General features: G+C 33.8%; 1 protein-coding gene across 1 annotated transcript in view; it reads right to left on the bottom strand.

Annotated features, from left to right (window-relative positions):
• Nucleotides 1-1825: 1825 nt before the first annotated feature.
• Helz (Helicase with zinc finger) overlaps nt 1826-27846 on the bottom strand; it is a 64252-nt gene continuing 38231 nt past the window's right edge. The window contains exons 9-12 of the mRNA XM_072544691.1: nt 27119-27350; nt 20292-20840; nt 19600-20198; nt 1826-2460 (exon numbers count right to left, since the gene is read on the bottom strand). Coding sequence (XP_072400792.1) covers nt 2013-2460; nt 19600-20198; nt 20292-20840; nt 27119-27350 — 1828 coding nt within the window. The 3' untranslated portion in view covers nt 1826-2012. The remainder of the gene's footprint in view (nt 2461-19599; nt 20199-20291; nt 20841-27118; nt 27351-27846) is intronic.

The following is a 27846-nucleotide window of genomic DNA, read 5'->3' as shown; positions in this document are numbered from 1 at the left end:
CAGACTGGCTAAAATCAACATTAGTAACATTACATCAACATCAACATTAGTAATCTATTAGTAACGATTTAGCAACAAACGAATCAACTGCTGGAAGAGGTGGCAATCACCTAGCTTCTTATATTTACCGCCTTTTATCGGAACTTCATGATGTGGAAGAGGTAACTTTCTACTCAGATACTTGCGGAGGCCAGAATAAGAACCAGCAAGTCACTTTCATGTTCACTTTCGCTTTCACAAAACTCCCAAATCTCAAAATTAAAAATCACAAGTTTTTGGCCAGTGGGCATACTCACATGGAGTGTGATACGGATTATGCTCTTATAGAGAAAGAAAAGAAGAGCACACACATAAAGATCAATCACCCTAATGACTGGTATCAGATGGTAAGATCCTGCAAAAGGAAGAAACCATTCAAAGTAGTGGTAATGAAACAAGATTTCTTGGATTTCAGCAGTCTAGGAAAAGGAGCATTAATCGTTAAAAAAGTTAACACCGATGGAGAAAAGTTCTTGTGGCAGCCAGTGTAGCCCTATAATAGTAATATTGGAATAGTAAAATATAAACATAGTCTAGACGTCTCCAATCCTTTTTAATCTGTAAATTTCCGAAGAAGAGGAAACACGTTGTACCAAGCACATTGCCCCAAATCACAGACAAGCGTCTGCCAATTAGTAAGGAGAAAAAGAAAGACCCACTTGATCTTTTGCCGCTCATCGATGAAGTTTTTCATAATTATTACCGAAATTTGTCCACTACAGATATGCAAGACTTGGACCCCGATTTGAAAGACTCTGATGCAGATAATCAGTAGTTTTTTCCTTTTCCAATTAAAGTTGATGTTGCGTGTTATAAAGAAATAAAGTATAAAAAATGTTTAATTTTTTGTCCTGGAATTTATGTACAGTAAGTACAATAAGTCGGTAACTCAATAAGAACATAGAAATTTGGCGTGAATAAGTGGGTAAGTTAGATTTTTTAAAGCGTAAGTGATATACTCACAGCTCATAATTATGTATGTCATTCGTTGCATAATTACCCACCAATTTCTACGAAAACAACATTGAACTTAAATTTTTTATTCTTCAAAACTATTAAAATGTTTAAATGGCCATACTGAAGAGTTTATATTTTTGATTTATCGACTTATTCACAGATGGTACAGATATTTGACTATCATAAAAGTGGAGAGCTTCAACCTGATTGTCTCTGATCGCACAAAAGACATTAAACTTTAATCGCTCCTGAAAACCACGTCTTGTTAAATGTTAATTTACTTCACTCCAGTAATGAGAATTGTGTCTATTAAACATTTTGATTTGTCATACCATATATTCTTGAAAACGCATTATCTTCTTGACTTTTTACGTTAAAAATTCTATTATTTTATTACATTCTGATTCTTTTAAACTTAAAAGGGTGTAGCGCTCATTTGTAAACTCTTACACCTGAACTGTGGTGTACTTTTTCTCTACAGTAACGTTCGTGGTTCGCAGTCACAGTAAACAGTTGGAAGAGTCCATTTATAGTTTATTAGAAGTTCCTAAAGTCCGTTATACAACATGTAAACTTGTTAAATGTTATTAAAATATACAAAAAAAAAAATAAATAAATAGAAAAATTACTTTGTTTAATTTTAAAAATATTCTTTAAATTTTAAAGATATATCGCATTATATGACAAGGTTTTTTTGCTTTAATAAAGAAATAGCCAATCTTGCAAGCTCCATCTATATACGGAATGGTGGTGCCAATATGAAGTATGGCCTACGTCTATCTTATTTGAAAGATTGAAAGAAGAAAGGAATAAATTCTCGTAAATAAAGTCGATTCTCATAATTCATGTATTTCAACTTAAGTACAGTATATAAAGTTTATATTTTATAAATAGTAAAAAAAAGCAAATACATAATTCTACATACTAAACAACAATAACACATAATATACAATTTATGTACAATATACAAAGAGATAAATGAAAAAATACACAAAAGGACCAAATTAAAGAATGCCCTACTGGAAATATTTATAAAATTTGGGGCCCGTCACGTTCGGACCCCCGTTCATCTGTACACATTCGTTTTTATGCGTGAACGCCTTGAACACCTCGTTAACATCGGTGTTATCCATGCTCAAATTGGCGAACTCCTCGTTTATATGCCTCTGCAACTCCTCCTCGCTCATGCCGTTCTCGAACGCCTCAAACTGGACGTTTTCTTTCAAAACGCCGTTGTGGTGTTCGGTGGACACGTTTTCCGTCATGTATACGGGCTTGTTGAAGTTGATTTGATTGGTAGGACTGTCGTACCAGCTGAAAGTGGGAGATTCGCAGGATGAGGGCGTGGAACGCTCGAATATGTTTTTGTCTAATACTTTTGAACCTTTTTGGTTCGTGGTGTGCAGGAGATACTTGAATTTTTCCGCGGCTTCTGGACCTGTAGTTTCTCTGAGGTAGTTATACCTATAAACAGAAAATATTTTCACTAAATCGTAATGGAAAATACATTTTATATTACAATAAATGCTTTATCACTATATGGTGTATGTATAGTCAGCATTTCGGCCAGAATGTGCAAAAATTTATCTGCTTCTAAGTGACCGTTAAGTAATAATCGAATGAAATGCATGATTATCAGCTCACTGAATGACTTCAGCCCTTAGACTGTTAGACGCCATGTTTTGCCACAAAGTCTACGGCTCTTCCAAATAGCCCTTGTAGGTTGTGTGGTCATATTTACAAGATGAGCATTCCTATTTAACCTTTTCTGGGAATGATAGTGTTGTTCCATTCAATGAGGTTGAATTGTTAATTTCCTCTTATTTGCAAATGAAGCAAGTGTCGTGAAAAACGTTTAAATATATATATATATATATATATATATATATATATATATATATATATATATATATATATATATACAAACCGCTATCTCAATGCCCAGTCACATTCATCACCCCGCCCAACTTAATTCAGTCATCAACACTCTTATTTCCCGTTCCATAAGACTTAGCGACAACAATCACAGGTCATCCGAAATCAATTCAATAAGACAAACACTCCTACAAAACGGCTACCACAAAACCCAAATCAATAGAAGCATTCAAAAACTTCTAAACCCCATTCCTTCCAAAAAAGAAACCTTGCCGCCGGATCAACCCAAAATCTTCTATAACAACAACCTTCTACTGTTGTCCATAATTTCTCAGATATTCACATATCCGATTCAGCTACCAAAGCTCTGTCAAAAGGCTTCAATTTCTCTGTCACTCCTCTTTCCATTCCAACTGAGAAAATTATTTGTCAAACTGAAGAAGCTATTTCCCATCTTCCTTCCGACCAAGCCGAAGTTGCCAGACAAGATGTCGCCAGAATTCTCCGTACTTCCAAACCCCCACCTTCAAATATAAGTCTTTCAGAAAGACGTGCCCTCAAAGAACTTTACAACAACCCTGACATCGTCATCCTTCCGGCCGACAAAGGTAATGCCACCGTCATTCTCAACTCTTCTAACTATTTCGACAAAATGTCCGAACTTCTGAATTCCACAGAATACAAACATGTCCCAAATGATCCAACCACATATCTAGAAAAAACGACCAAATCCATTATAAATAAGTCTACTCTATCTCCAGACCTCAAAAAATCTCTTATACCCAGAGAAAAATCATCCCGAATTCCAAAGATATACGGCCTTCCAAAAATCCATAAGCCCAATGTTCCCCTAAGACCCATCGTCAGTGCATACAACTGCCCCACTCAGAAATTGGCAAAACATCTCGCTTCATCCTTACAACCATTAGCCGAAAACGCCTCGTCCTTTGTCAAAAACTCTTTTCATTTCATTGATCTTCTGAAAAACTTTTCTATTTCGCCCTCAGACATACTAGTCAGTTTTGACATTGTTTCTTTATTCACCAACATTCCCATCGATGAAACCATTTCCATCTTGGACTCTAAACATCAAATTCCCCAAGACACATTATCTCTTATAAAACACTGCATGTCTAATACATATTTCACGTTCCAAAATCGTTTCTATCGTCAAATCAAAGGTGCCCCAATGGGATCGCCCCTCTCTCCCGTAATAGCAGATATATACATGGAACATTTCGAAACAGTAGCCTTGTCCTCGTCAAATCTCAAACCCACCTGCTGGTTACGGTACGTTGATGACACCTTTGTCATTTGGCCCCATGGTAAAGACACATTAGATCTCTTCCTCTCCCACCTGAATGGAATACATCCCAGCATTCAATTCACGATGGAAGCTTTGCCATTCCTTGATGTTCTTATTCAGAAAAATCCACCTCACAGTTTTTCCTATTCCGTGTACCGGACACCCACTCATACAAACCGCTATCTCAATGCCCAGTCACATCATCACCCCGCCCAACTTAATTCAGTCATCAACACTCTTATTTCCCGTTCCATAAGACTTAGCGACAACAATCACAGGTCATCCGAAATCAATTCAATAAGACAAACACTCCTACAAAACGGCTACCACAAAACCCAAATCAATAGAAGCATTCAAAAACTTCTAAACCCCATTCCATCCAAAAAAGAAACCTTGCCGCCGGATCAACCCAAAATCTTTCTACCTTTTATTAAAGGTGTCACTGACAAGATCAGTAGAACTCTTATCCCTCTTAATATCAAAACCATCTTCACCACTCACTCCAAATTGTCCAATCTCGTTAGATCCGTAAAAGACCAAATCCCCAATGAAGACCATGGTGTCTACGAGATACCTTGTTCCACTTGCCCACGTACATACGTAGGACAGACAAACCGACGAATCCATAACCGTATTTACGAACATTCTCTATAAGTCAAACATTCCGATACCACTTCAGCCCTAGCCCAACATCATATTCAGACAGGCCACAAAATAGATTTCGAAAAAGCAAAAACCATCGCTCCCATCCGCTCATTAAAAGCGAGAATCATTCATGAAGCTATCGAAATCGAAAAACGGCCTCACAGCTTGAACACGCGCGATGACGCGAAACGATTGCCGGCAACATGGCGACCCCTTCTTCAGCGACCTCCCGCCCACACCGCTCAGGCCACGTCAGTTCAGACCACGTCAGCGCATACAGCGAGTATAAAAGCAGCCACACAGGGTAAGACCGGTTGTCACTCGACACTGGGGAGTAGGCAGATTGAGACCTCAGTAACTAGAGAGACAGTTCTTGCAATATAGAACACGATACTGGTACGTCTCGAGTGAGGGGAGTAGGCAGATTGAGACCCCGAACTCGAACCGAACCGTATCCCTCTTGATAATGGCTCCAAAATGGGTGCCGAAACGTCGAGTTTTAAATTCTCAACGCGGTTCTTCCCGAGAACTCAGTAATTTTCATTTATCTGACCGCGGAAACTTATCCGAACATATATATATATATATATATATATATATATATATATATATATATATATATATATATATATATATATATATATATATATATATATATATATATATATATATATATATATATATATATATATATATATATATATATATATATATATATATATATATATATATATATATATATATATATATATATATATATATATATATATATATATATATATATATATATATATATATATATATATATATATATATATATATATATATATATATATATATATATATATATATATATATATATATATATATATATATATATATATATATATATATATATATCTACGGCATAAAGTGGACTCCGCCCATGTTAAAATTCAGGTTTAATTGAGCTCCGTGGTCAAGTGGATACCGATATACGGAGCTCACTTGACCCTTCCATAATATTGGTTCTGTCGATTCATCAACATGTAGAGTTTAATAATTTATAAAAATTTTTTGGAGTCCGTAAATACCCCTGTATCATAAATGTATATCGTTTAGTTCACGTGTATATATTATAGGGGTCGTTCAGATCTTTTTCATTGTATATTTGAACCATACGTTTATCGGTTTAAGTAAGCTCTGAGAGTTTGGCAACTGTGCGATTATACCGTATATTTTCAACATATACCCTGAACGGTTTATATGGGCTCCTTATTTTTATCTACTATTTGTAGACAGTGTAATGTCATATGCATTACACTGTGTAACAGAGGATATCTTATTACCTGGTATAACTACGTACTAAAAGGTAACTGGTTCTTTAAAAAACAGGTATATAGATACAAAAGGATTTCGGCTTATTATTTAATGGAATGTTCGCTTGCATAGAAAATTTTATTTTTTCTGCATTTTTAGAAATGTTGTTTTTTTATTTAATATAATTTTATTAGTTCAATGCCGAATTCGATGTTTTTTTTATTACAGAAATTTCGTAATGTATTTTGTTTACGTGAGTATGTCTTTGTACGTTTTATGTAAGCACCCGATTAATAAAAACTACTTTTATTTCATCTACTCTTCTGCGATATAAAGCTTTTTTATTATTTTAGTTCTGGTCTTATTTGTATACTTATATGATATCTCGATAGAAGGTTATCTCAAAATAAATATGGTTAAGTGCTGCAATAGATATTTTTGTGTTAAAATGGGTAGTAGTGTGCACAAAAAGAAAGAATGGTTAATTTGTCTATCAAGGTATATTCGGCAGCAGAAGCATATAGTGCAAGCGTCTATGTTTTAAAGGCGGAAGGACGTACGCCTCATTTTTAGCTGACAAGCTTGCGAAGAATATTATTTCTGGTCCTCAATTTACCTTTTAGTTTTAATCAATGACCTGTTACTGATCCCGTGGGATACAAACTATTTTCAAGAAGTTTATAGGAAGTCTACAGTTCGACAGTTTCATGACATTATTGGATGTTCAGTTTGTGAAAGCGTCTATGTTAGGGAAATTGAGGAGCGCACATGAGTTTTTCAGGGGTTTTGGCTGAAAATTGATTCATAGTTTATTTTTATTGTGCAATAATAGGTGTATCGTCTTTATAATATTAGTCCTATTATCTACCGGTATGAGTTGATCGTTTGGGTAAATGTTATACAGTGTAGGTGCTTTTATGCTATCCCAAGCGAGACCGTTCTTCGTCTGCTATTCTTAACATTGAGTGATACAAAAAATATTCTCTTGTGTAGGCATACGCAAATAATATAAGTGAGTTTGTTATCTAAGGGGATATCATATAGTTTTTCGAGAAATATTTGGTAATTTAAGGTGTCGTAAGCGGCATTTAGATTGAAAAATACCACCCCTGATACCCGATATTTTTCGTACCCGTCTTTGATGTGTTGGGTAAGATTTAGCATTTGTAATGTACATGATCTTCCCTATCTATAGCCACTTTTGTCTTTTAATTTGAGCTTTTCTTCAAATATCGGTGAAATCATATTAAAGATCTTGTGCAAAAGTATTTTAAATAGCTGACAAAATAAAGATATTGGCCTATAGTTTTTGTGGTCGTTGGAGTATTTGCCAGGTTTAAGCAAGGTAACAACTTTGACTTGTTTCTAGATTTTGGGTGTTTCCATAATTTGAATACAGTTGTTCATCATCCGGATAAGCCATTGTGGTGTTTTTGGTCCAGATTTCGTAATAAGCTTTGTGCTCAGATCCTCAATGTCGGTAGTTGTATTATTTTTCATTAAATATGTAGATGGTGGATCCAAGCTCAACATCGTTGAAAGGTTCACTGAAAGCTGACTGGTGTTGTCCTTTCTTACTTTGAGTTATTCTTTGCTTTTTTTCCGGCAGAGATAGCATGTCTATATCTATAATGTGGTTTTCAGCGATAAGCTTTATACCAAATACCCTACGTTGGGCCCTATATGTGTTTCCTGCACTAGAAATAAGTCAGATTCGTGTTTAGCGCATATGTCTGATAAGTTTAAGTAAAGTAAAGTTTCTTGTCTCTAGATATACCCTTAACAGTTATAAACATATGTTATTAGAATAGTTGGTCCTAAAAAGGACCAATTTGACAAAATCATATTAAAGGGGTGACTGACGAATTAGCCGATTAATTATTTAATCATTACCCTGGGTATGCCCGATTGTGGTGATCTTCTTAGTACTTAAATTTTCGTAAAGGCTCGTTCTTTGAACCCCATAAGTAATGCCTAATATTTTACTTTTTATTGAAAATTTAAATTTTACATGCCGTGTATTACTTTTTGACGATATTTCGAATCAGATTTGTATAGTAATAATTTAAGGTATTAAAGAGCCTGTTTGTGGAAAATAAATAAGTTTGTGATATCGTTCGTAACTCATATATAGATAATAAAAAAATAAACAGTTAAAATAAGTGTAAAAAATTTCAACTTCATACATCGGCGCCATTGTTCAGGTGATGGGTTTATCACAGGTATCAAAGGTTACATTTTAATTCAAGGTTCTATTTGCGTATTTTCAATATTAAAAGAGTAGGAAAAGACATGTTTATGCTTTTATTTTCTTTGTTAAATCTATTCTATTTTCTTTCTAGAGTTCCGTCTTTTTTGAACGACCTGTGGTCTTTTTTCAATTGTGCACTTGTCTAAGGCTATGACAATTACTCTGTCCTCTGTTATTCTACATTAATATGACTGATTCATTTTCTCTTTCTTGCAGCTATTTTATTGTTTATCCTGTCAATCCTGTGTATCTTTTTCTTCTTCTTCTTCTTCTTTTTATATAGACATGACTCTGTCTGTTTTTCAATGTGTCTCCAGTAAGTTGCCGTTCCATGGTTTTCGTGGTCTTTTTACTGATCGTCTTCCTATTGGGTAACCGTCTCTTGCCGTGTCTACTACTCCATTTGTTGTCATTTGGCTTATATGATCGTTCCATTCTACTCTTCTATTTTTTTACCAGTTCTTGATGTTCTTCACCTTGTATCTACATCGTATATCTGTACTTCTAGCTCTGTCCCATAATGTCTTACCATCAATTTTTCTAAGTGTTTTTATCTCTGTTGTTTCTAACATCCTTTTTGTCCTCTCTGTGTCAGGTCTTGTTTCTGCTGCGTATGTCATTATTGGTCTGATAACTGTTTTGTAAATTCTGCCTTTGGTTTCTTTCCCGATATTTTTATTTCTTCATATTGTTTCATTTAGGCAGCCTGCGGCTCTGTTTGCTCTATTCAGTGGATCTCCCACTTAAGTTTCGAGCTTTCCGTAGCTAGATAATGTGATACCTAGATATTTAAACTCCATCACTTGTTCTATTATCTGACCTTCCAGCTCCAATTAACATATTAGTAAACTTGCTGTTGTAACTATGCATTTTGTCTCTTTTGAGGAAATTAACATGTTAAATTTTCCGGCGGTTATATGAAATTGGTGTAGCATACGTTGTAAATCATCTTCACTTTGAAAGAATAGTATTGCGTCGTCTGCATAGCAGATTATTTTAATTTGTTTTTCTCCCATTTGGTATCCTCTTTTATTTCTTACTATTTTATTATTTCATCCATAATCCGGTTGAACAATAGAGGACTCAGGAAATCTTCCTGTCTTATCCCATTACCAGCTTCAATAGGGTCGGTTAGTTCTTCTTCTACTTTTACTTTTATTGTGTTGTTTTGGTATATATTTTCGATTGTTTTAATTATTCAATGAAATTGACATTAATTTGATAGTTTTCATTTTATTAGTACTGATGGTATATAACTAGCATCTGTTGGTACTATATATCAATTTGAACATGTGGAAGTAAGAGCACTCTCTTGTTAGTAATTTCAGTGTAAATTATGACGAAACCAGAAATAACCCATAATATTATCCCACACCGCAAAGATCTGCCTCGCGGTATCTGGGAGACGCAATAATTCGCTTTTGATAGATAAAAACAAAAACCCACTAAGACGAACACAACATAAATCAAAAAAATCCGTCAACCTGTCAATAGGGACATACAATATTAGATCGATGTCTACGGATGAATAAGTACATGAACTGAAAGAAGAATTAACAACCATAAAATGAGATATCATAGGCCTATCAGAAACTCGACGAAAAGAAGAAACCCGAATACAGCATCAACTTACTTAAAAATTAGACAGTGATGACAAAGATATAGATGAAATAGACAACATACTTACAGCAACGATGATTACATCAGGAAAAGAAATAGCAAAAAAGGATCTAAAAAAGAACAATTATATATCAACAGAAACAAAGAAGCTTATGGATAAAAGAAGGAAGCTATAGAATATGTAGAAATCAATAAAACAATAAGCAGAATAATAAGAAAAAATAAGAGAAAAGAACAAGAAATAAAAATAGAAAAAGTAATACAAAACAACAAAAATATGAAATGCTTAAGACCGAAATTAGGTAAGTGTGAAATAAACAAAAAAAAAAGATGAAAACGGACTAGAAACAAACGTTAAAGATGACATTATAAATATTATCCACCATTTCTACTCAGAACTATATAAAACAAAAAAGGAACCACCAGAAACAATTAAAAACCAACTTAAGGCTAAAGTAAAAAATGTCAACTCAGAGCTACAGCCAGAAATAAGCAAATCAGAAATAAAGAAGGCATTGAAAGAAATGAAAAACAACAAATCGCCAGTAAAAGATGGAATAACTGCAGATATGCTGAAATATGGTGGAAAAGTGGTAATTAACAATCTACATTCCGTTTTTAACAAGATATTAAAAGAAAAAAGAATCCCAAACAACTGGAAGGAATCCGTAACCATTATCCTACACAAGAAAGGGGATAAAGCAGATATAAAAAACTACCGTCCTATAACACTCCTCAATGTAATGTATAAACTCCTAACAAAAATTTTAACCAATAGATTGACGACAAAATTCGATGGATACCAGTCAAAAGAACAAGCTGGTTTTAGAAAGGGATTCAGCACAAGTGACCATTTACTAAGTATGAAAATACTTATAGAACGAGCAAATGAATAATGAAAAATGAATAAGAAAATGAATTGACCACAGATATACGGAACTAATAGCCAATATATATAAGGAAGCCAAAACAACAATTAAAGTATATGAATAAACAAAATCAATACAAATAAATAGAGGCGTGAGACAGGGTGACACAATATCACCGAAACTTTTCAATCAGGCTCTGGAAGATATTTTTAAAAGATCAGAATGGGAAGAAAAAGGTATAAAAATGTATGGACAACGCTTGAACCATCTAATATACGCTGATGACATCGCATTGATAACAGATAAATGAGAATAATTATTTGAAATGATGAAAGAACTGGACGTAGAAGCTGGAAAGATAGGCCTTAATATGAATTACAGCAAGACCAAAATTATAACAAATACAGATGAAAACATCACAATGAGGATCGGACAAGATGAAGTAGAACAAGTTCAGGATTATATATATCTGGGTCAAACTATAAAACGTAACAAAGAAAACCAAACAGCAGAGATAAAAAGACGAGTTAGACTGGCATGGGCGGCATTTGGCAAACTAAGCTACATTCTTAAAAACAAAAGATATCCACAGCATCTTATGACCAAAGTATACAATCAATGCGTACTCCCTGTTCTAACTTATGGTTCCCAAACGTGGACATTTACAAAAGTAAACATGGACATAACCATAAAAACCCAAATAGCAATGGAAAGACAAATGTTGCACATAAGACTAATGGATAAAAAGGGAAACGAGTGGATAAGAGAGAAAACAAAAGTGAGGGATGTTAGATAAGAAGTTGCAAAATTGAAATGGAGATTTGCCGGTCACAATATAAGACAAAAAGAAGACCGATGAAACAAAATTCTTATAAGTTAGAGACCGTGGGAATATAAACGAAGCAGAGGAAGGCCCCAAATGAGATGGGCAGATGATATCAAGAAGCACGTGGGCTCTAGGTAGATGACTATACCGACAGACAGTGAAGAATGGAAAATAATTGGGAAGGCCTATGTCCAAAGATGGGCCGAAAAAGGCTAATTAGATAGAGATAGATTCTTGTGATCTTAGTATTTCCGTTGATTGAATAGTATAGGGTATCCAATATTTTAATTAACGGTATGTCAGAGTTTTATTAATTTTTATATATATTTGCAAAATGAAGAAGAAAGTTCAGTACAGGCAGTTAAACAGCTGATCTGTCAATTTAGAAGTAAGAGCAAGTACCAACTTGCTGAAAAGCATACCATACACAAAAGGGATAATAAAATGTACTGCACAAACTATAGCGATATAAGCTATATATAAGCTATATATCTATTAATTATTAGGATATACAGTATTTTTTCTAATACACCTGGAACGATTGAGTGAATAGGTGAACTATCAAATAGGAGACTATTAGTGTGGAATTAGAAAAACTAATAAATCGTTGATCAATTATTCACTATTAGGCAGTTAATGAGAAATGTTGGGAATACAAAAAAAAAACATTAAACTAGTTATTTATAGATTTTAAACAAACACTGATATAATCATAAGAATAAAACTATGAAATACCATGGCAGAACTAGGCTTACCTAATAAACTAATTTAACAAGGAGTAATCTACAAGTAAAGTATCTTACTGTCGACTTATTTTCAAATGTACTGCAAAGAGCTCTAAAAAATGTGAACGAATTATTAACAGCTGTTTTGAAAACTAAATATTATGAGACGAATTGGGGATATTATATTACACAAACTAAACCGCTTGCCTACAAAAAATATTAGGAAAATATGATACGACGGAAAAGACTAATTACTTTACAGCTAATTGCCACATAAGTATCAATGTAACTATAGCTCACAAAATGGGTTCAATTACATTGCAATTTTTAAATTTTTCGTGATAAAATGAAGTGATTCATTGTTGTTTTGAAAAGGTAAGTTGTTTTTTATTTTTGTATTCCTATCATCTGATATTGTAATATCAACAACATTTTTCATAATATATTCTGAAATGCGCTTTCTATTACTGATAACGAACAAAAGTTTTTTAACTTCTCGTTAATATAATTATGTAGGAATTTAGAATTTTATCTTGTTCTTACTATAGTGCTAAAGCACAAATGTAGTTATAGTCTACCGTATTTTTTCATAGTGGTCATAGTTTTTGATTGTAGTATAGCTTATGTGTTTATAATAACTAGCACATAGAAAATAATAAAATTTTGTACCCTGTGCTTTATGTTTATTATCCTTTATTGTATTGGAACATCTAGAAGTATAGTAATACATTTTAATTGTTGAACAAAAGAGAAAATAAAAACACTTTTTGTTGTGTGCCACTTAACCATACACAAAATCGTACACAAATAGTCAAATGGTAGTAAAAGTTTCCGATATAGGCCGCCATACGGCAAAGGTATCGCCGCGCTCGATGTCTATACTATGAAATGTTTTTCAGATAGTCTTCGGATCAGATTTTTTCAAAACATTAAATTACATCTTTTTGTCTTTCTTTATTTAGGCTAACCGCTACTGTTTTTTTTCTTCAGCGTTTCTTCTTAAATTACATTAATGTTATATTTACAATTCTTTCTGGAACGAGCTATAATTTTTCTCAAATAACCATTTTGTGTGGTTTAGTCACCTTACGGTTTAGCGTGCTTTGGCTCTTTAAAGTCCCTTTTAATATTAATATCGTTTGAGAAATTTTTCCCAGATGACTAAATAAATTTCTTTAACATACAAGAGAGAGGACGTAGAGTAGGGCATAACGTAACTTAGATGTTGAATGAAAACTGCAAATTGCTGCTTAGATTGACAAATACCACTCCTCATACCTAATATCTTTTGTACCCATCTTTGCTGTGTTGGGCAAGATTTAGTATTGGTGACGTACATGATCTTTCCTGTCTATAGCAACTTTTGTCTTTTAATTTGAGTTTTTCTTCTGTTTTACCTCTTGAGAAGTATTTTGTAAAGCTGACAAAATAAATATATTGACCGATAGCTTTTGTGGTCGTTGGAGTTTTTGCCAGGTTTAAGCAAGGCAACAACTTTGTCTTTGCTTTGTTTGTCTGAAGACTTTGGATATCAGTAACTGTTGTATTTCTGGTCCAAATTTTATAATAAGCTTTGTGCTCAGATCTTCAGTCAGTGCCGTACTATTCTTCATTATATACGTAGATAGTGGATCCAAGCTCAACATCGTTAAAAGGTTCCTTCAGCTGACTGGTTTTGTCCTCTCTTATTTTAAGTTTTTCTTTGCTTCTTTGCCGGCAGAGATAGCACTTTTACATTTATTATGTGATTTTCAGCGATCAGCTTAATACCAAATACACTATTTTTTGCCTTCTATGTATTTTCTGCACTAGAAATACGTCACATTTGTGCTAAGCGCATATGTCTGATAAGGTTAAGTAAAGTAAAGTGTCTTTATCTTTAGATATGCCCTTAATATTTATAGACATTATTAGAATAATTGATCCTAAAAAGGACCGATTTGACAAAAATCATATTGACCGGGTGATTCTGATTAGCCGATTAATTAATTATTCATTACCCAGGGTACAACTGATTACGGTGGTCTTATTTGTACTCAAATTTTCGTAAAGGCTTTTCTTTTGAACCCCATAAGAAATGGCTAATTAACTTTTCATTAAAAATAATTTTACACACTGTTACTTTTCGACGATGATATTTCGAATCAGATTTGTATAGTAATAAGTATAGTTAATATGAAGTTCCTTTGTGAAAAGTAAATGAGTTTGTAATATCGGTCACAACTCATATATGAATGATAAGGACATAAACGGTTAAAATAAGTGCACAGAATTTTAACTAAATATATCGGCGCCATTGTTTAGGAGATGGATTTATCCCAGAGATTAAAGGTTAAATGTATATTCCAGGTTCTATCTACGTATTCTCATTACTAAAAAAGTATATTTAAAATAAAGGCCTTAAGATATATTTAGATTCTATGGAAATTAGAATCTATGGAAATTAGCAAATTAAAAAATACAGACATAATTATTCTGAATGACAAAATTGAGACAAACAGTTGCCTCAAGTATTGTTTATATTGTAAAGGTTATCGTCATAGTATAGTCAGAACGCAACAAGGTTCTATTGGCTTTTCTGCTTTTTGTCTCCTCATTCCTATTGAAAACTTATCCACGTAAATAACGTTTTAAAAACATGTATCAATATTTCTTTAGTGCCTTTCCTAAGATAACTTTTTTTAAGCCTACTTCGTTTGACTACATGTAATGGATTTGATAGTTCCCAACAGATAAGTATTGATTGTAGGTTGGATAGCAGTTGGTTGTACAGGCATGTGTTGATAAATATGATGGGTCGGTAGGTAGTTCCATTATTCCTAAATCTGACCATATGTTACCTCCCCTGTTGATTCGTGGACGTCCTAAGGGCATTTTTTCTCTCGGGGCATTCTTCCAGTTTAACTTGGCAATGCAGTTATTAGAAAGCCTTTGGATGTAGCCAGCGTAACTTTGGCGTTGAGATTTAGTCTCTTGTATGACGTTGCTATCTTTATATATCTGTTAGACCTTGGCATTAGTTCCGGTTCGGTATTGGTTAGTATTCGGACCTTTGTAAGTTGGAAAATAATTCTGATGGCTTTTCTAGTAATCCTGATCTAATTAATACCTAAGTTTTACTTACATTGTTTTGTCAGCGTTCTCGTCACATTTAAGTCAATAGCACTGGTTTAATCACTGTTTTATATATCCTGATTTTAGGGATTTGTATTAGACTTCTGGATTTAAAAGTGTTATGTGGGTTATATTTACATCAGTTAGCTACCTGAATATTCCATTTTATTTCTTATGTGACAGCGTTATCTACGATACCTAAAACGCTGCAATCTTTCAAAATTATATGGGTTTATTGTTACGTTATGCCCTACCCTACGTCCTCTCTCTTGTATGTTAAAGAAATTTATTTAGTTTTCTCATTACTTAATATCAGACCGTTTTTTGCTGCTAATAGCATTATTTTGTAGCATTCTAATATTTAATCTATGAATTAAATCCGGATAGCAAATAGATATTTTTCACTTTCTCGGAGAAATAATATTCTAACATACAAAATCCTATTAAATTGCCAAAACCTTTCTTGCATATTATATTTACTTATGAGGGACAGCAGCAATATCAGTACCATAATAAGGCGTATAGTCCTGGACTGGCTAATCGTTGGATAATTGAAAGCATGAGTGTAGCAGTTATAATGTTTTCGGGACTGCTACCTGGTATCGGGGAGCATAGATATCAGTACCAAGTTAGTGCATATAGGAATTGTTGCTTGAACTTTATTATTATTAAACAGCACTATATTTCCTAGTAAAATCCTCATGACTTTACAGTAAGACAAATTTTCGAACGTTGGTTATGGAAACATCATGTACATACCACCGGATTCCCTAGATCGACATTCAGCAAAATTCTTTTAATAATGATGCGGGAGTAAAAATATAAATATCTGGGAGCTTACATCAACAAAGAATTAGATTCAGACTAAGAAATCGGGATACGAATAGAAATGGCAAGGGCAGCGTTCTTAAAATTCAAGCAATTGTTCTGTGACAAAAATCTTAATACTGCGCTGAGACTGAGGTTTGTTGAATGTGACGTCTGGTCTCAACTATTGTACGGAGTAGAAATATGGACGGTAAAAGCGCAAATAGTTAGGAAGCTTCAAGCCTTTGAATTTTAGATATACCGGAGAATGTTGAGAATTCCATGGACTGCCAGGGTCACCAATGAGGAAGTGCTGACAAGGATGGGTCGAGACAAAAAATTGTTGAGAACAATAAAAGTACGCAGGACTGCATACCTGGAACACATACTAAGGAATATAAAGTCTTCTGCAGACCATCATGCAGGGTAGAGTCGATGGCAAAAAGGGAATAGGTAGAAAGAGGAAGTCATGGCTGCGAAATATTCGTGACTGGACAAAGATGACTGTAGACGAATTATTCCACGTTGCAAAAGATAGAGATACTTTTAGAAATGTGGTCGCCAACCTCCGTTAATGGGGACGGCATAGGAAGAAAAATAATGATACGCTAAACAAAAAAAAACACAGATGAAGATAGGCGCCAAGAAACTCTGTGTTATAAAACAGTTGAATAAAATACAGATTCTCGATTCAAATATTCAAAAATTTAATGAAGAGCTTACCAAAATAGAAATAACGTCTATTTAAAATGCAATTCATTAATGGCTCAAGGTACAAAGCAGTCCTAGCATCTGCTAATGATATTGATCTTATAAGAAACTCTCTCCGCAAACGACATCTTCAACAAAGTGAAGAGAACACGAAAAATGTTTTACTTAAAATCAACAAAATAAAAACCAAATACAAGCGAATCAACAGAAGAAAGCAATTCAATACAGAGCATAATTCACTTAAGACCTATTTTAATACATGAATGCGAATCATGGACAATGACTAAAACAAATAAGGAAGAACTCCGAATATTTGAAAGAAAAATAATAAGAAAACTTTTTTAACCTCATTATCATATTGCTACAAATCCGTATAGAATAAGAACACATACTAAATAAAGAAAGCTCTTATAAATATATTGTTTAGGAAAATAAATCGCTTAAGGTAGATCGGACACATGCATAGACGCCAAGATGTCAAACTTGGTTAAAAAACGTAAACTAATTTTTGAAACCAAATTCAGTATTTTGCTTTAATCTGTGCCTTCTAAGAATTGCAAGGAAAAACAGACGTTGATAAAACTGTTATTAGAGACATGGGGAATCTAAAAATTGCATTCCACAACATATCTCCTCAACTAAGCAAAAATCCTTAACGAATTGGTTTCTAGTACTCGTACAGAGTATATCGGAATAAAAGGAAAAAGACAGTTAAGCAAGAAGAAAAGTGCAAGCATTTACGTTTTAAGGGTGAAAGGATGTGCGCCCCATTTTTAGCTGACAAGCTTGCGGAGCATACTATTTCTGGTCCTTAGTTTGCCTTTTAGTTTTAAACAAGATTCTGTGATTGACAACGTGCGATATAAACTATCTACAAGGTATTTATAGGAAATTCAGAGTTCAAGGATTTCATCACACTATTGGATGTTCAGTTTTGTGAAAGCGCCTGTGTTGGGAAAATTGAAGGAGCGTTCCTAAGATTTTCGGGGTTTGGCTTAAAATTAAATCGTAGTTCATTTTTATTATATTTAAGGCATCTATTAGATTTTTCTCCACTCCAGCAACAAAAGTTTTTGGTTATGCAATGTATGGTCTACATGAAAATCCTAGTATCTACTGGTATCTGTTGATCATTTGTGTAAATGTAATACAGTGTAGGTGCCATTACGCTACGCCAAGCGAGACCGTTTGTCTGCGTTCTCCATATTACCATTGAATGATACGAAAAATCTTCTGTTCTGTAGATATACGCGGATAAAACGATGTTTACAGTTTGTCATACAGTTTTTGGAGAAATGTCCTCTAATTTAATGTGTCGTAGGCGGCATTTAGATTGACAAATACCACCCCTGATACCTGATATCTTTCGTACCCGTTGTTGCTTTTTGCAACAACGGGTACGTTATTACGTACGTTATAAGTATTACGAATAAAAATAAATAAGCAAGAAGAATATAAGTGAACCATATTGAAAATAAGTGACATAAAAAAGAATATTATGTATACATTTACTTCTAAATTAAAAATAAAATACTCGTATGCCTGATCACGAAAGATACAAAATTTACAAGCGACAAAGTATTTTTTAAAACAACCGAACATATTATATGTAATAATTGTAATAGATATGTTGGCTATAATCAAATTACCATAAAGTCACTGAAATATTTTATCTGAGTAATAATTCACTACTGATTGCTACGTTACGTTATACGATACATTTATAGTTAAAGCGAAATTAGGTGTTATGCCTACTTATTATTTTAGTATCTGTTACAAGTTACATACTAAAGTATTATAGTAAGATATTGAATTCCCTACATTTAAAAATTGAAATATTGAAATTAGACAGTAAAAAATTGTAATTTTAAGATTGATTTACAAATTATTATAATTTAAATTTTACTACTTTATGAAACAAATATTGTACATCATAAAACGTAGCAATCGAAACATCGGAACGTACATTTATATAATAAATTTTTCAGTGTCAATGCATTAAAAAAATACTAATACATAAAAATTGCCTTTTCCAAGCTTATAACAGACACTAACTTAAGTTTAAAAATAATTAAAGCAAGTAATATAAATTACCATCATAAAATATTTAACTACATTAACCAAGTATTTGTGAAATTTCAGAATGAATAAATTGATTGATATTTAAATAAATTTCAAGTTCCAAAACGTACCTGCTATAAAATTTAAAAATCTACGACTAATCAAATTATTGGCAACATCGGAGGAGTTTAGTTGTGTACGGGGAAGAATACATACGGATCCCAAAAGTGTTTTTACCCTATTACGGAGTTCATTTAATCCTACGTGTTGGTCGGAGTCTACATAAAGCGCTACCCAGATAATAATATACACGGTGTATATTCTCCTGGAGTTAGTATAATACCGTTTTAGTACGGGGCCCACATTAACCGCTAGATCTATATATATATATATATATATATATATATATATATATATATATATATATATATATATATATATATATATATATACATATTCAATTTTAATTTATTAAATTACGCATCAGTACTTACCATCTTTCCTGTAGACTTGGAGGCTGCAGCAACATATCCGCCAGCGACATATTCTGCGGAAGCAAATTGATGCAATCGTTCAGAACATTGGCTTCGGGAAAGTGTACGTTGTTCATGAACTGTATCAATTTATTACTTCCAGCCTGAGAGGAGTTTCCATGCGGTTTACTTGGACTTTGAACAGGAATACTCTGCGCTCCTTGGGGAACGGGCACGGCTTTTGGTAAAGAAGTCACGACGGTCGGACGTGCCGGAACCACTAAGGAAGGATTGACGATCGGGATCGGTTGGGTGAAGCCGTTCGTCAGGGTGGGAGGAATGAGGTTGAAGAGGAAAGGGCGCGGTTGTTGGGGAGGGTATAGAAGTTGAGGAAAAAATCTCAGATCTTGAATAGGAAATGGTGAAATGACTGCAGGCGGAATTTGTGATACTAGGGTAGTGGGTGGTGGAGGAGGCGGGACTACTTCTTTGGGAAGACTAACTTCGACTTTGGTCACGCTCGGTACCATGCCTAATTCTTTATATTTTCGAGGAATGAATTCGGGCGCTAATGGATTGAGGGTGTAGATCTTTTTCAACTCGATGCCGTCCAGTTGTAACTAAAAAAGAATGATAAAATATTTATTCCTCGACTTCTAAATATGTCTATACATTAACAGTAAAAGTTCGTAACAAAATAGAGTAAATCTTACCTTCAATTGAGTCCAAGTGATTCCAAACAAGCTATTGTTATCGTTACAGATCTGAATAAATCTCTCCCACACTTTACTACATCTTCCTAAGGAACAAAGAGCAATGGGATCTCCTACGACGGCTACCAAGCTCTGTGCTCGCGTGATAGCAGTATTCAATAACTTAGAATTCGAGAGGAAGCCGTAATCGACCTCGGTACGACTAATGTCGTTGGTGCAAGTCTTTCTAGTACGCACAGTGGAGAGAATAATGGCTCGAAACTGCTTTCCTTGAACGTTAAGCACTCTTTCGACGCACACGTTGTCCACTCTGCGTTTTCTCAGTTCAGATCTAATTCGGAATACTTGGTCGGCGTATGGGGTGACCACCCCTATGGATTGGTCGGTATAAGAGCCCCATTCTGTGGGCCAGTTTCGCTTCAATTCTGACACGCGTTCCACTACTTCGTACACTTCGGAGTTGTTGTAAAATGCTGTTGAGTTCTTGTCTTGGATATCTTCTCCGCGAGTAGTGAAGAATGTTAAGGGGTAGTATTTGGCATGGCATGGCTGGAAAATAAAACAGAAGATACATATTTAATTGCATTTTAGTATAAAGTATCTTAATACAGAATCGATTTGTATCCTATAATTTCTATATATTGGTACATGCATATAAAAGCAGCGTAGTAAACAAAAAAGTTAATTGTATGATCAATATTATCAACAATAGGCCCCGCTTTGTTAACTTTTTGTTGAAGACAACCAACATGTGTTAAATTTTTAAGTAATCTCTTCACAGTGCCGTGGGTAGTGGCACTGTGAAAATTTTAAGTTTTGATCAATGCTACCTAATACAAATTTTATCTAGAATTTTACGCAGAATGTCAAAAATGCGATATTGTACAGGGTGTTCAATTTAAAATTGTTGCTGTTCACTTCCGGTATAACCGGAAGTGGCATGGCTGCCAAAATATTTTCCCTAAGTTCGTCATAATTTTTAACCAATTTTCGTAAATATCGTGTATGGAGTTTCCGATTCCGAATTCACCAGAGAATTCACAGTGAAAGAAAGCGTAGCTCTATATTAATAAGCGAAAATCTAAAGAATACCATTAAAAGTGTAGACTACGTCTGAGAGCGAATTCTAATTCTTCTTCTTCTTCAGCCTTACGTAATCCAACTTTGGACATAGGCCTCCCCCAAATCAATCCAGTGTTTTCTATTTTGCGCCACTTGCTTCCAGTTGTGTCATCAGCCCATCTCATTTGTGGTCTTCCTCTGCTTCTCTTTCCTAACAACGGTCTCCATTGTCGTATTTCGTGGTTCCGTCTTTTATCCTTCAGTCGGGCATTGTGTTGCGAAGCTCCATTTTAATTTGGCAGCATATTCTCCTGCGTCTTTTACTTTGGTTTTGCTTCTAATCCATTTGTTTATTTTTTTGTCTGTAAGTCTCACTCCGAGCATTGATCTTTCCATCGCTCTTTGTGCTTTTACTATTTTATCCATATTAGACTTGGTGAGTGTCCACGTCTATACGTGAATATAGGGAGGATACACTGATCGTAAATTCTGGTGTTCAATATTGTTCTATTTTAGTGTTTTTCAAGATACAACTCAGTTTTCCAAATGCTGCCCACGCTACCCTTATTCTTCTGATAATTTCGACAGTTTTATTTTCTTTGTTAACTTTCATTATCTGTCCATAGTAGATGTATTCTCTTACTGTTTCTAAATTTATGTCGTTCAACGTTATTTCTCTAATGTTCGGTGTATTTGTCATTATTTTTGTTTTTTCCAAGTTCATCTTAAGACCTACTTTTTCGAAGCTTGAAATAGTTGCGTCATCATGGTCTGTAGTTCTTCGAAACTTGTAGCGAATATTACAATGTCATCAGCGTATCTCAAATGACTCAGTTTTCTTTCATTAACATTTATTCCTTTATCTGCCCAGTTAATGTCTTGGAGCACGTCTTCCAGTCCAAGTGTGAATAGTTTTGGTGAGATAATATCTTTCTGGAGAACTGCTCTGTTGATTGGTATAGCTTTGGTTTTCGCATCTATTTGTATTTTCATTGTAGCTTTCTTGTAAATATTCTGCAGTTGTTCATAGCTCTCTCTATTGCCCAAAGTTTTAAGGAGTCGAATGCCTTTTCATAATCAACGAAGCCAATGTATAATTTAAAGTGATATTCACTGGATTTCTCTATTAGCGTTCTGACTGTAAGAAGATGATCCGCTGTACTGTAACCCTTTCGGAATTCTGCCTGCTCTACCGGTTGATAGCTATCGAGCTTCGACGTTAACCTGTTAGTTATTACTCTCATAAACAGTTTGTACAATTTGGGACAGCAGGGAGAATGGCCTATAGTTCTTCAGATCTCCCCTGTCTCCCTTTTTGAAGAGAAGTATTGTCAAACTTTCATTCCAATCATCTGGGACTTCTCCTCTGTGAAGACATTCGTTAAAAAATTTTTCAATTCTTCGAGAATAATTTCACTCCCCTCCTTCAACATTTCTACAAGTATTCCATCTGGGCCCGGAGCTTTATTGTTCTTTAGTTGTGCCATAGCTTGTTTTATTTCGAAGGATTATATGTTAGGGAGTATTTCGTGAGTTGACATTTGTTATCTTTCTCTTAAGACCTTCCTTTGCAGTGTTATCTGGGTTCTTGTTTGAGGAATATAAATCAAGGTAAAATGTTTGAGTAACTTTTAGGATTTCGCTCTTTTCTCTTATTTCTTTTCCATCTTTATCCTTCAATGAGATTATTATAGGCTTTCCTAAGTTTGATCTTAAGCATTTCAGGCCTCGGTTCTTTTCTATTATTTTTTTACCTTGTTTTTATTGTAGATCCTTAAATCTTCCTTTACTACCTTCTTTATTTGTTTATTCAATTCTTTGAAACCATTGGTGTTTCGCTTTCCTTTGCTCAGAAATGTGCGTCTCTTTTCCATCAACCATTTTGTTCCATCACTTATTCTGTCTTCTTTATTTTTCGTTTTCTTTGTAACAGTCAGTCCTGCTTTCAAGAGTTTTCGTTGCATTTCTTTATTAATTGTGTTCATGTCGGAATATTCTTGTTGATAATGTTCTACAAATTCTTTTCTCTGAGAGCGAATTCTAATAGTCAAACTAAAACCGAAACAACGAAGAATAAACATAATAAGAATAAAATATACGGGACTGAGAATTGTAAACCATAAGAAGCTCGAGTTAAATTTTGTAATCTCCTAAATATGATGTATTCAATACCAGCAACCTTTGTAGCGATCTTTTTCTTTTATTTGGCTAAAAGTAGCAGAAAAAGAAGATGACAGAAAAAATTATTTTAAAACATAGTTGAAATATAAAATATCATGATCCTCTAATTGAGGGCTTTGACTTGAGATTTTGTTTGTTTTACCTCTAAGTATACGGGGTGTTTCAAAAAAAGGTAACCCCGTCTCTAGGGTAGGTAAAAAACTGAAAAATAATTGGGGTTTGCTTCAATTATTACTTCATAATTTTCAAATCAAAATATTCCGAAAACGGTACACAGTATCGAGTTTTACCAAGAGTACCTTTTTCGTGTAAAATTGAATGATTTTTAAGTTTACTTGAAATTTTGATTAATAATTCGGTACCTCGGAGGTAAAGGACACTATGTCCATTTTCTTACTTTTTCAGGAGAGCAGTTTTAAAAATTTTTAAATTTGTAATCAGTTAATACTCAAATGTTTCTTATATTTAACCAAGATTAATATATTATTATTGTAGTGTGTATAATCGTTTTTCATTCCATGAAGTGTTATATATACCTGAGGTTTACCGTTCATTATTTAAAATTTTTTTAAAAATGTGTAGTTGGACATAGTGTTGTTTACCTCTAACAACTTTTTTAAATAATGTGGCATTGCATGTTAAGGTCTTTACGAAATAAACAATACAAACACATTAAACAGCCTATACTATTATTTTATTAGAGGTAAATATTATAATGTTATAATAATTAAGTAAAATTATAGACGACAAGTTTCAAAATTGGTAAAGATGCTCCATATCATCTTCATCTTCTTGTGGGTAATAGTTTGTGGCTACATCGCTATGTGTTAAATTTTGATAAAACGCATGACAAACTGACGGAACAAAAGGCAGTAGTGCAATTAAGTCATTGTACTTTTGTTTTGTGATTGGTAATGGGATTACTGAGACTTGATTTAATTGGGCTGGAAACGTTACAATTGCTGTCTTCGATACCTCATGAAGTCCACTTCATACATATTTTGATTATTGAAATCGGTCTTATAAAAGAACTTTCAAATGTGTTCTTGTTGGACTTGTAGCAAAAACCATGTTGACAGTAGAACAGGGTCTTTATTTACATTTTTTTTTTTTTACTTACAAAAGGAGGATTAGATGACAATTTCTTATCGAACAGCGTTTTGAAGTTTTTGAAATCTGCAAGTTCCATATTGTGCACTGTGTATTTACCTGATGTTTGCCTAACTAGTTGTTGCCAGTCCCATGATGTTAAAATGGCCAAATTGGAGAGTTTCTTTCTTTTTCTTTCGATTAAAGCATGAACAGTGTCTGCTTCCATATGTGTGTGCCCTTTCAGTAAAAAATTTTGAGTGATCCTCTTTATTTGCAGTATCCAAAAATAGCACATTATAATACTTATATTTTTATTTTGTCCATAGCAGTTATCGGTCCAAAGAGTGATGTCCTCTACTTGACTACCTGGAATTGTATTGTCAGCCCATTTCAAAATTGACGAGGCAATTTCATTTGCACCTCGGGCCCCTTTCGATTCGTCCCACATGATACATTGTACCATAAATTTAATGTCCAAAGCTTCCTTTTGTAGAAACTAATACAATTGTTTGTTAGTGGTGAAGGCAAACATTTTTGCAAATCACCAGATAGTACTTTGTATTTTGGTGACTCTTTAGCTATTATAAAGTCCAATTGTTTTAAGTTATACCGAGTTTTAGATTAAATTAGGTGAGCATCATGATCAGCCTGTACACTGGTTAGTTCATCTGCAGTAAGATTATTTTTTAATTGAGCGGTGAATGTACTGCATGTATCGCAAATGTCTCTTTTGGGCGGTTTAAACGACAAGGAGGCTTTAACATTTTTGCAGGCATGTCTTTGCCTCGTTTACTGAGATACTCTTTCCCACCAGCTATTTTTCGTTTGCAAACATTACAGGCCCAATTTTGTTCATTTACTACACGTTTTTTATCTTTTTGTTTGCACTTAGTTATATTTTGTACCTTTCTTATAACACTTTTCTCTTCTTCTAAAATAACTTCATTATGTTTATTGAAATTGCCTACATCACTGCTTAGGGATACATCGTCCTGAAGATTTTTTTTATTGCCCCACTAATCGTAGGAGTGATAATAGCTTTCTCTTTTACCTTTGTTTTCGCTGGTTTACTTATACGTCTCATATCATTGTCGTCCGATTCTGAGCTTTCACCACTTATAGGCTCATAGATTTTATCAATATCCGAATTTTCATCTCCAAACAAATTATCATTTTCGTCCACTTCTTTCTTATAACGAATATATTATATCAAAGCAGCTAAAAGAAGGACTTGAATCGTGTTTTATTATAATTTATGAAAATATTTTAATTCAAAAATAATGTTAAAAAATAAAAAATTTAGACATGACTTTAAATTATTATGTTTAATTTCAAATCAAGAGCTGTCATTTGTTTCTCGTAAAGTGTAGCACAAAACTGTATTGAGTTTTGGCATACTAGAATAAATAAAACACACTGGAAAAATTAAAAATTAAATTTGAAATTAATACAAAATGAATAACTTTTACAGTGAACAAGTGTGGAATTTAAATATATGTATTATAATTCGAAACTGCTGAAATAATATATTTTGTCATATCTCCATTATTAAAAAATTCTTCAAACATTTTGGACATTAACTCAACCGTCTCTCTGGTTATTAAATTTATTAGATACCGTTTTTTGTTGTTAATAATAAAAATAATATTTATCTAAACATATTTTTGAACGTTATTTTTTTTATTTAGATTTAGTTCAATTCCGTTATCTGTGATGGCAACAATGAACTGTTTCACGAACCAGTGTCTCCAGTCTGAACCAGAGATATGTAAGAGAGGCTCTCTCTTATATATCTCTGGTCTGAACACTGGTTTACATTGGGAAAAAAAAGTGTACCATTTTTATATGACGGGAAGTGTACAAGGGTACATAACACTATGTCCGAAAGGTAAATGACGGTGCACACATATAGTAGAGGTAAACAACACCAAGTCCACATGGTGTTGTTTACCTCTGACTGGAAGTGGACTTGGTGTTTATTAAAAAGTCGGTAACTTACCGTAAAATTGTCTCTGGACATAGTATGGTTTACCTATGTGTAGAGCCAGAAAAGTTATATTCAAAAGTGCAATAATCTAAATTTCGATAAAAATGGACATAGTGTCCTTTACCTCCGGGGTACACAATTATACTCTTAAAAAAGTTATATTGACTAATACGTAGTACGATCCGTGTAACTAGCGCCCTCTATGAGAATCAGATATAAAAACAAATTCATAGGATGTATCAGCTTCCAAAACATATTCGTATAAAATTTCATTACAATGTTGCCAGTAGTTTCGGCAAAATCGTAAAAAATGCGTAATTTTTTTTTCTTCAACGCCCTGTATCTTGAAAACGGATGGCGTTACAAAAATTTTTTACTAAGCAAATCCCAATTATTTTTCAGTTTTTTACCTACCCTAGAGACGGGGTTACCTTTTTCGAAACACCCTGTATAGCAAATTTATATAATGATGGAGAATTTTGATCTTCTAAAAGTCTTAACTTACCTGTTTACTGCTTGAGATCAACTTCTGGTCATAAAACGATTCAGAAGTAAATTGTATAATACTTTCGTGCGCCCTGTAGTTTTCGCATAGCAAAATCTTGCATGGAAAGTGACTTGGGTAGTGATCGTACAACCGTTCGAGTAGAGATATATGGAGATTCCTTTCTTTGGCAAACGACGAAAAAATGTCCGGTCCCAATTGCATATGATCACCAGCAAGAACAATTCTTGTGCTGAAAATAACATTAATCATAATTTGAAGAAAAACGAAATAATTACAATTACAATTTTATACAAAAGTGTGATATAATCTTACGGAAATAAATATTTTCGGCCAAGTCAATTAGTATTTTAGAGTTATAGCACAGGCTACAGAAGAAAAAATAGGTATTTCGCGTAAAAAATATTATAATAGATGGAGACTACGTTGTGGAATAAGTTCGAATTTTTCCTAAATTATTGCATTACTAAGACCTGGGACATATTTAGTTAATATGACTATGTTCATCAATAATACAACCTTAGAATCATCATCATCATCCATCCTTCATTTACCACGTCCACTGCTGGACATAGGCTTCCCTTAAACTCCTCCACGATTTTGTGCTCTTTGTTGCCAATTTTTGGTGACACGCCTGATGTCGTCAGCCCAACGTGTAGGTGGTCTTCCTCTACTACGTTTGTATGCTCTTAGCCCTAAATTTGTAATTTTTCTCGTCCATCGTAAGT

The sequence above is a fragment of the Diabrotica undecimpunctata genome, chromosome 9 (genome assembly GCF_040954645.1).
Source record: "Diabrotica undecimpunctata isolate CICGRU chromosome 9, icDiaUnde3, whole genome shotgun sequence".
NCBI classification, from domain to species: Eukaryota; Metazoa; Arthropoda; class Insecta; order Coleoptera; family Chrysomelidae; genus Diabrotica; species Diabrotica undecimpunctata.
This window is presented reverse-complemented; position numbering and strand designations above follow the sequence as displayed.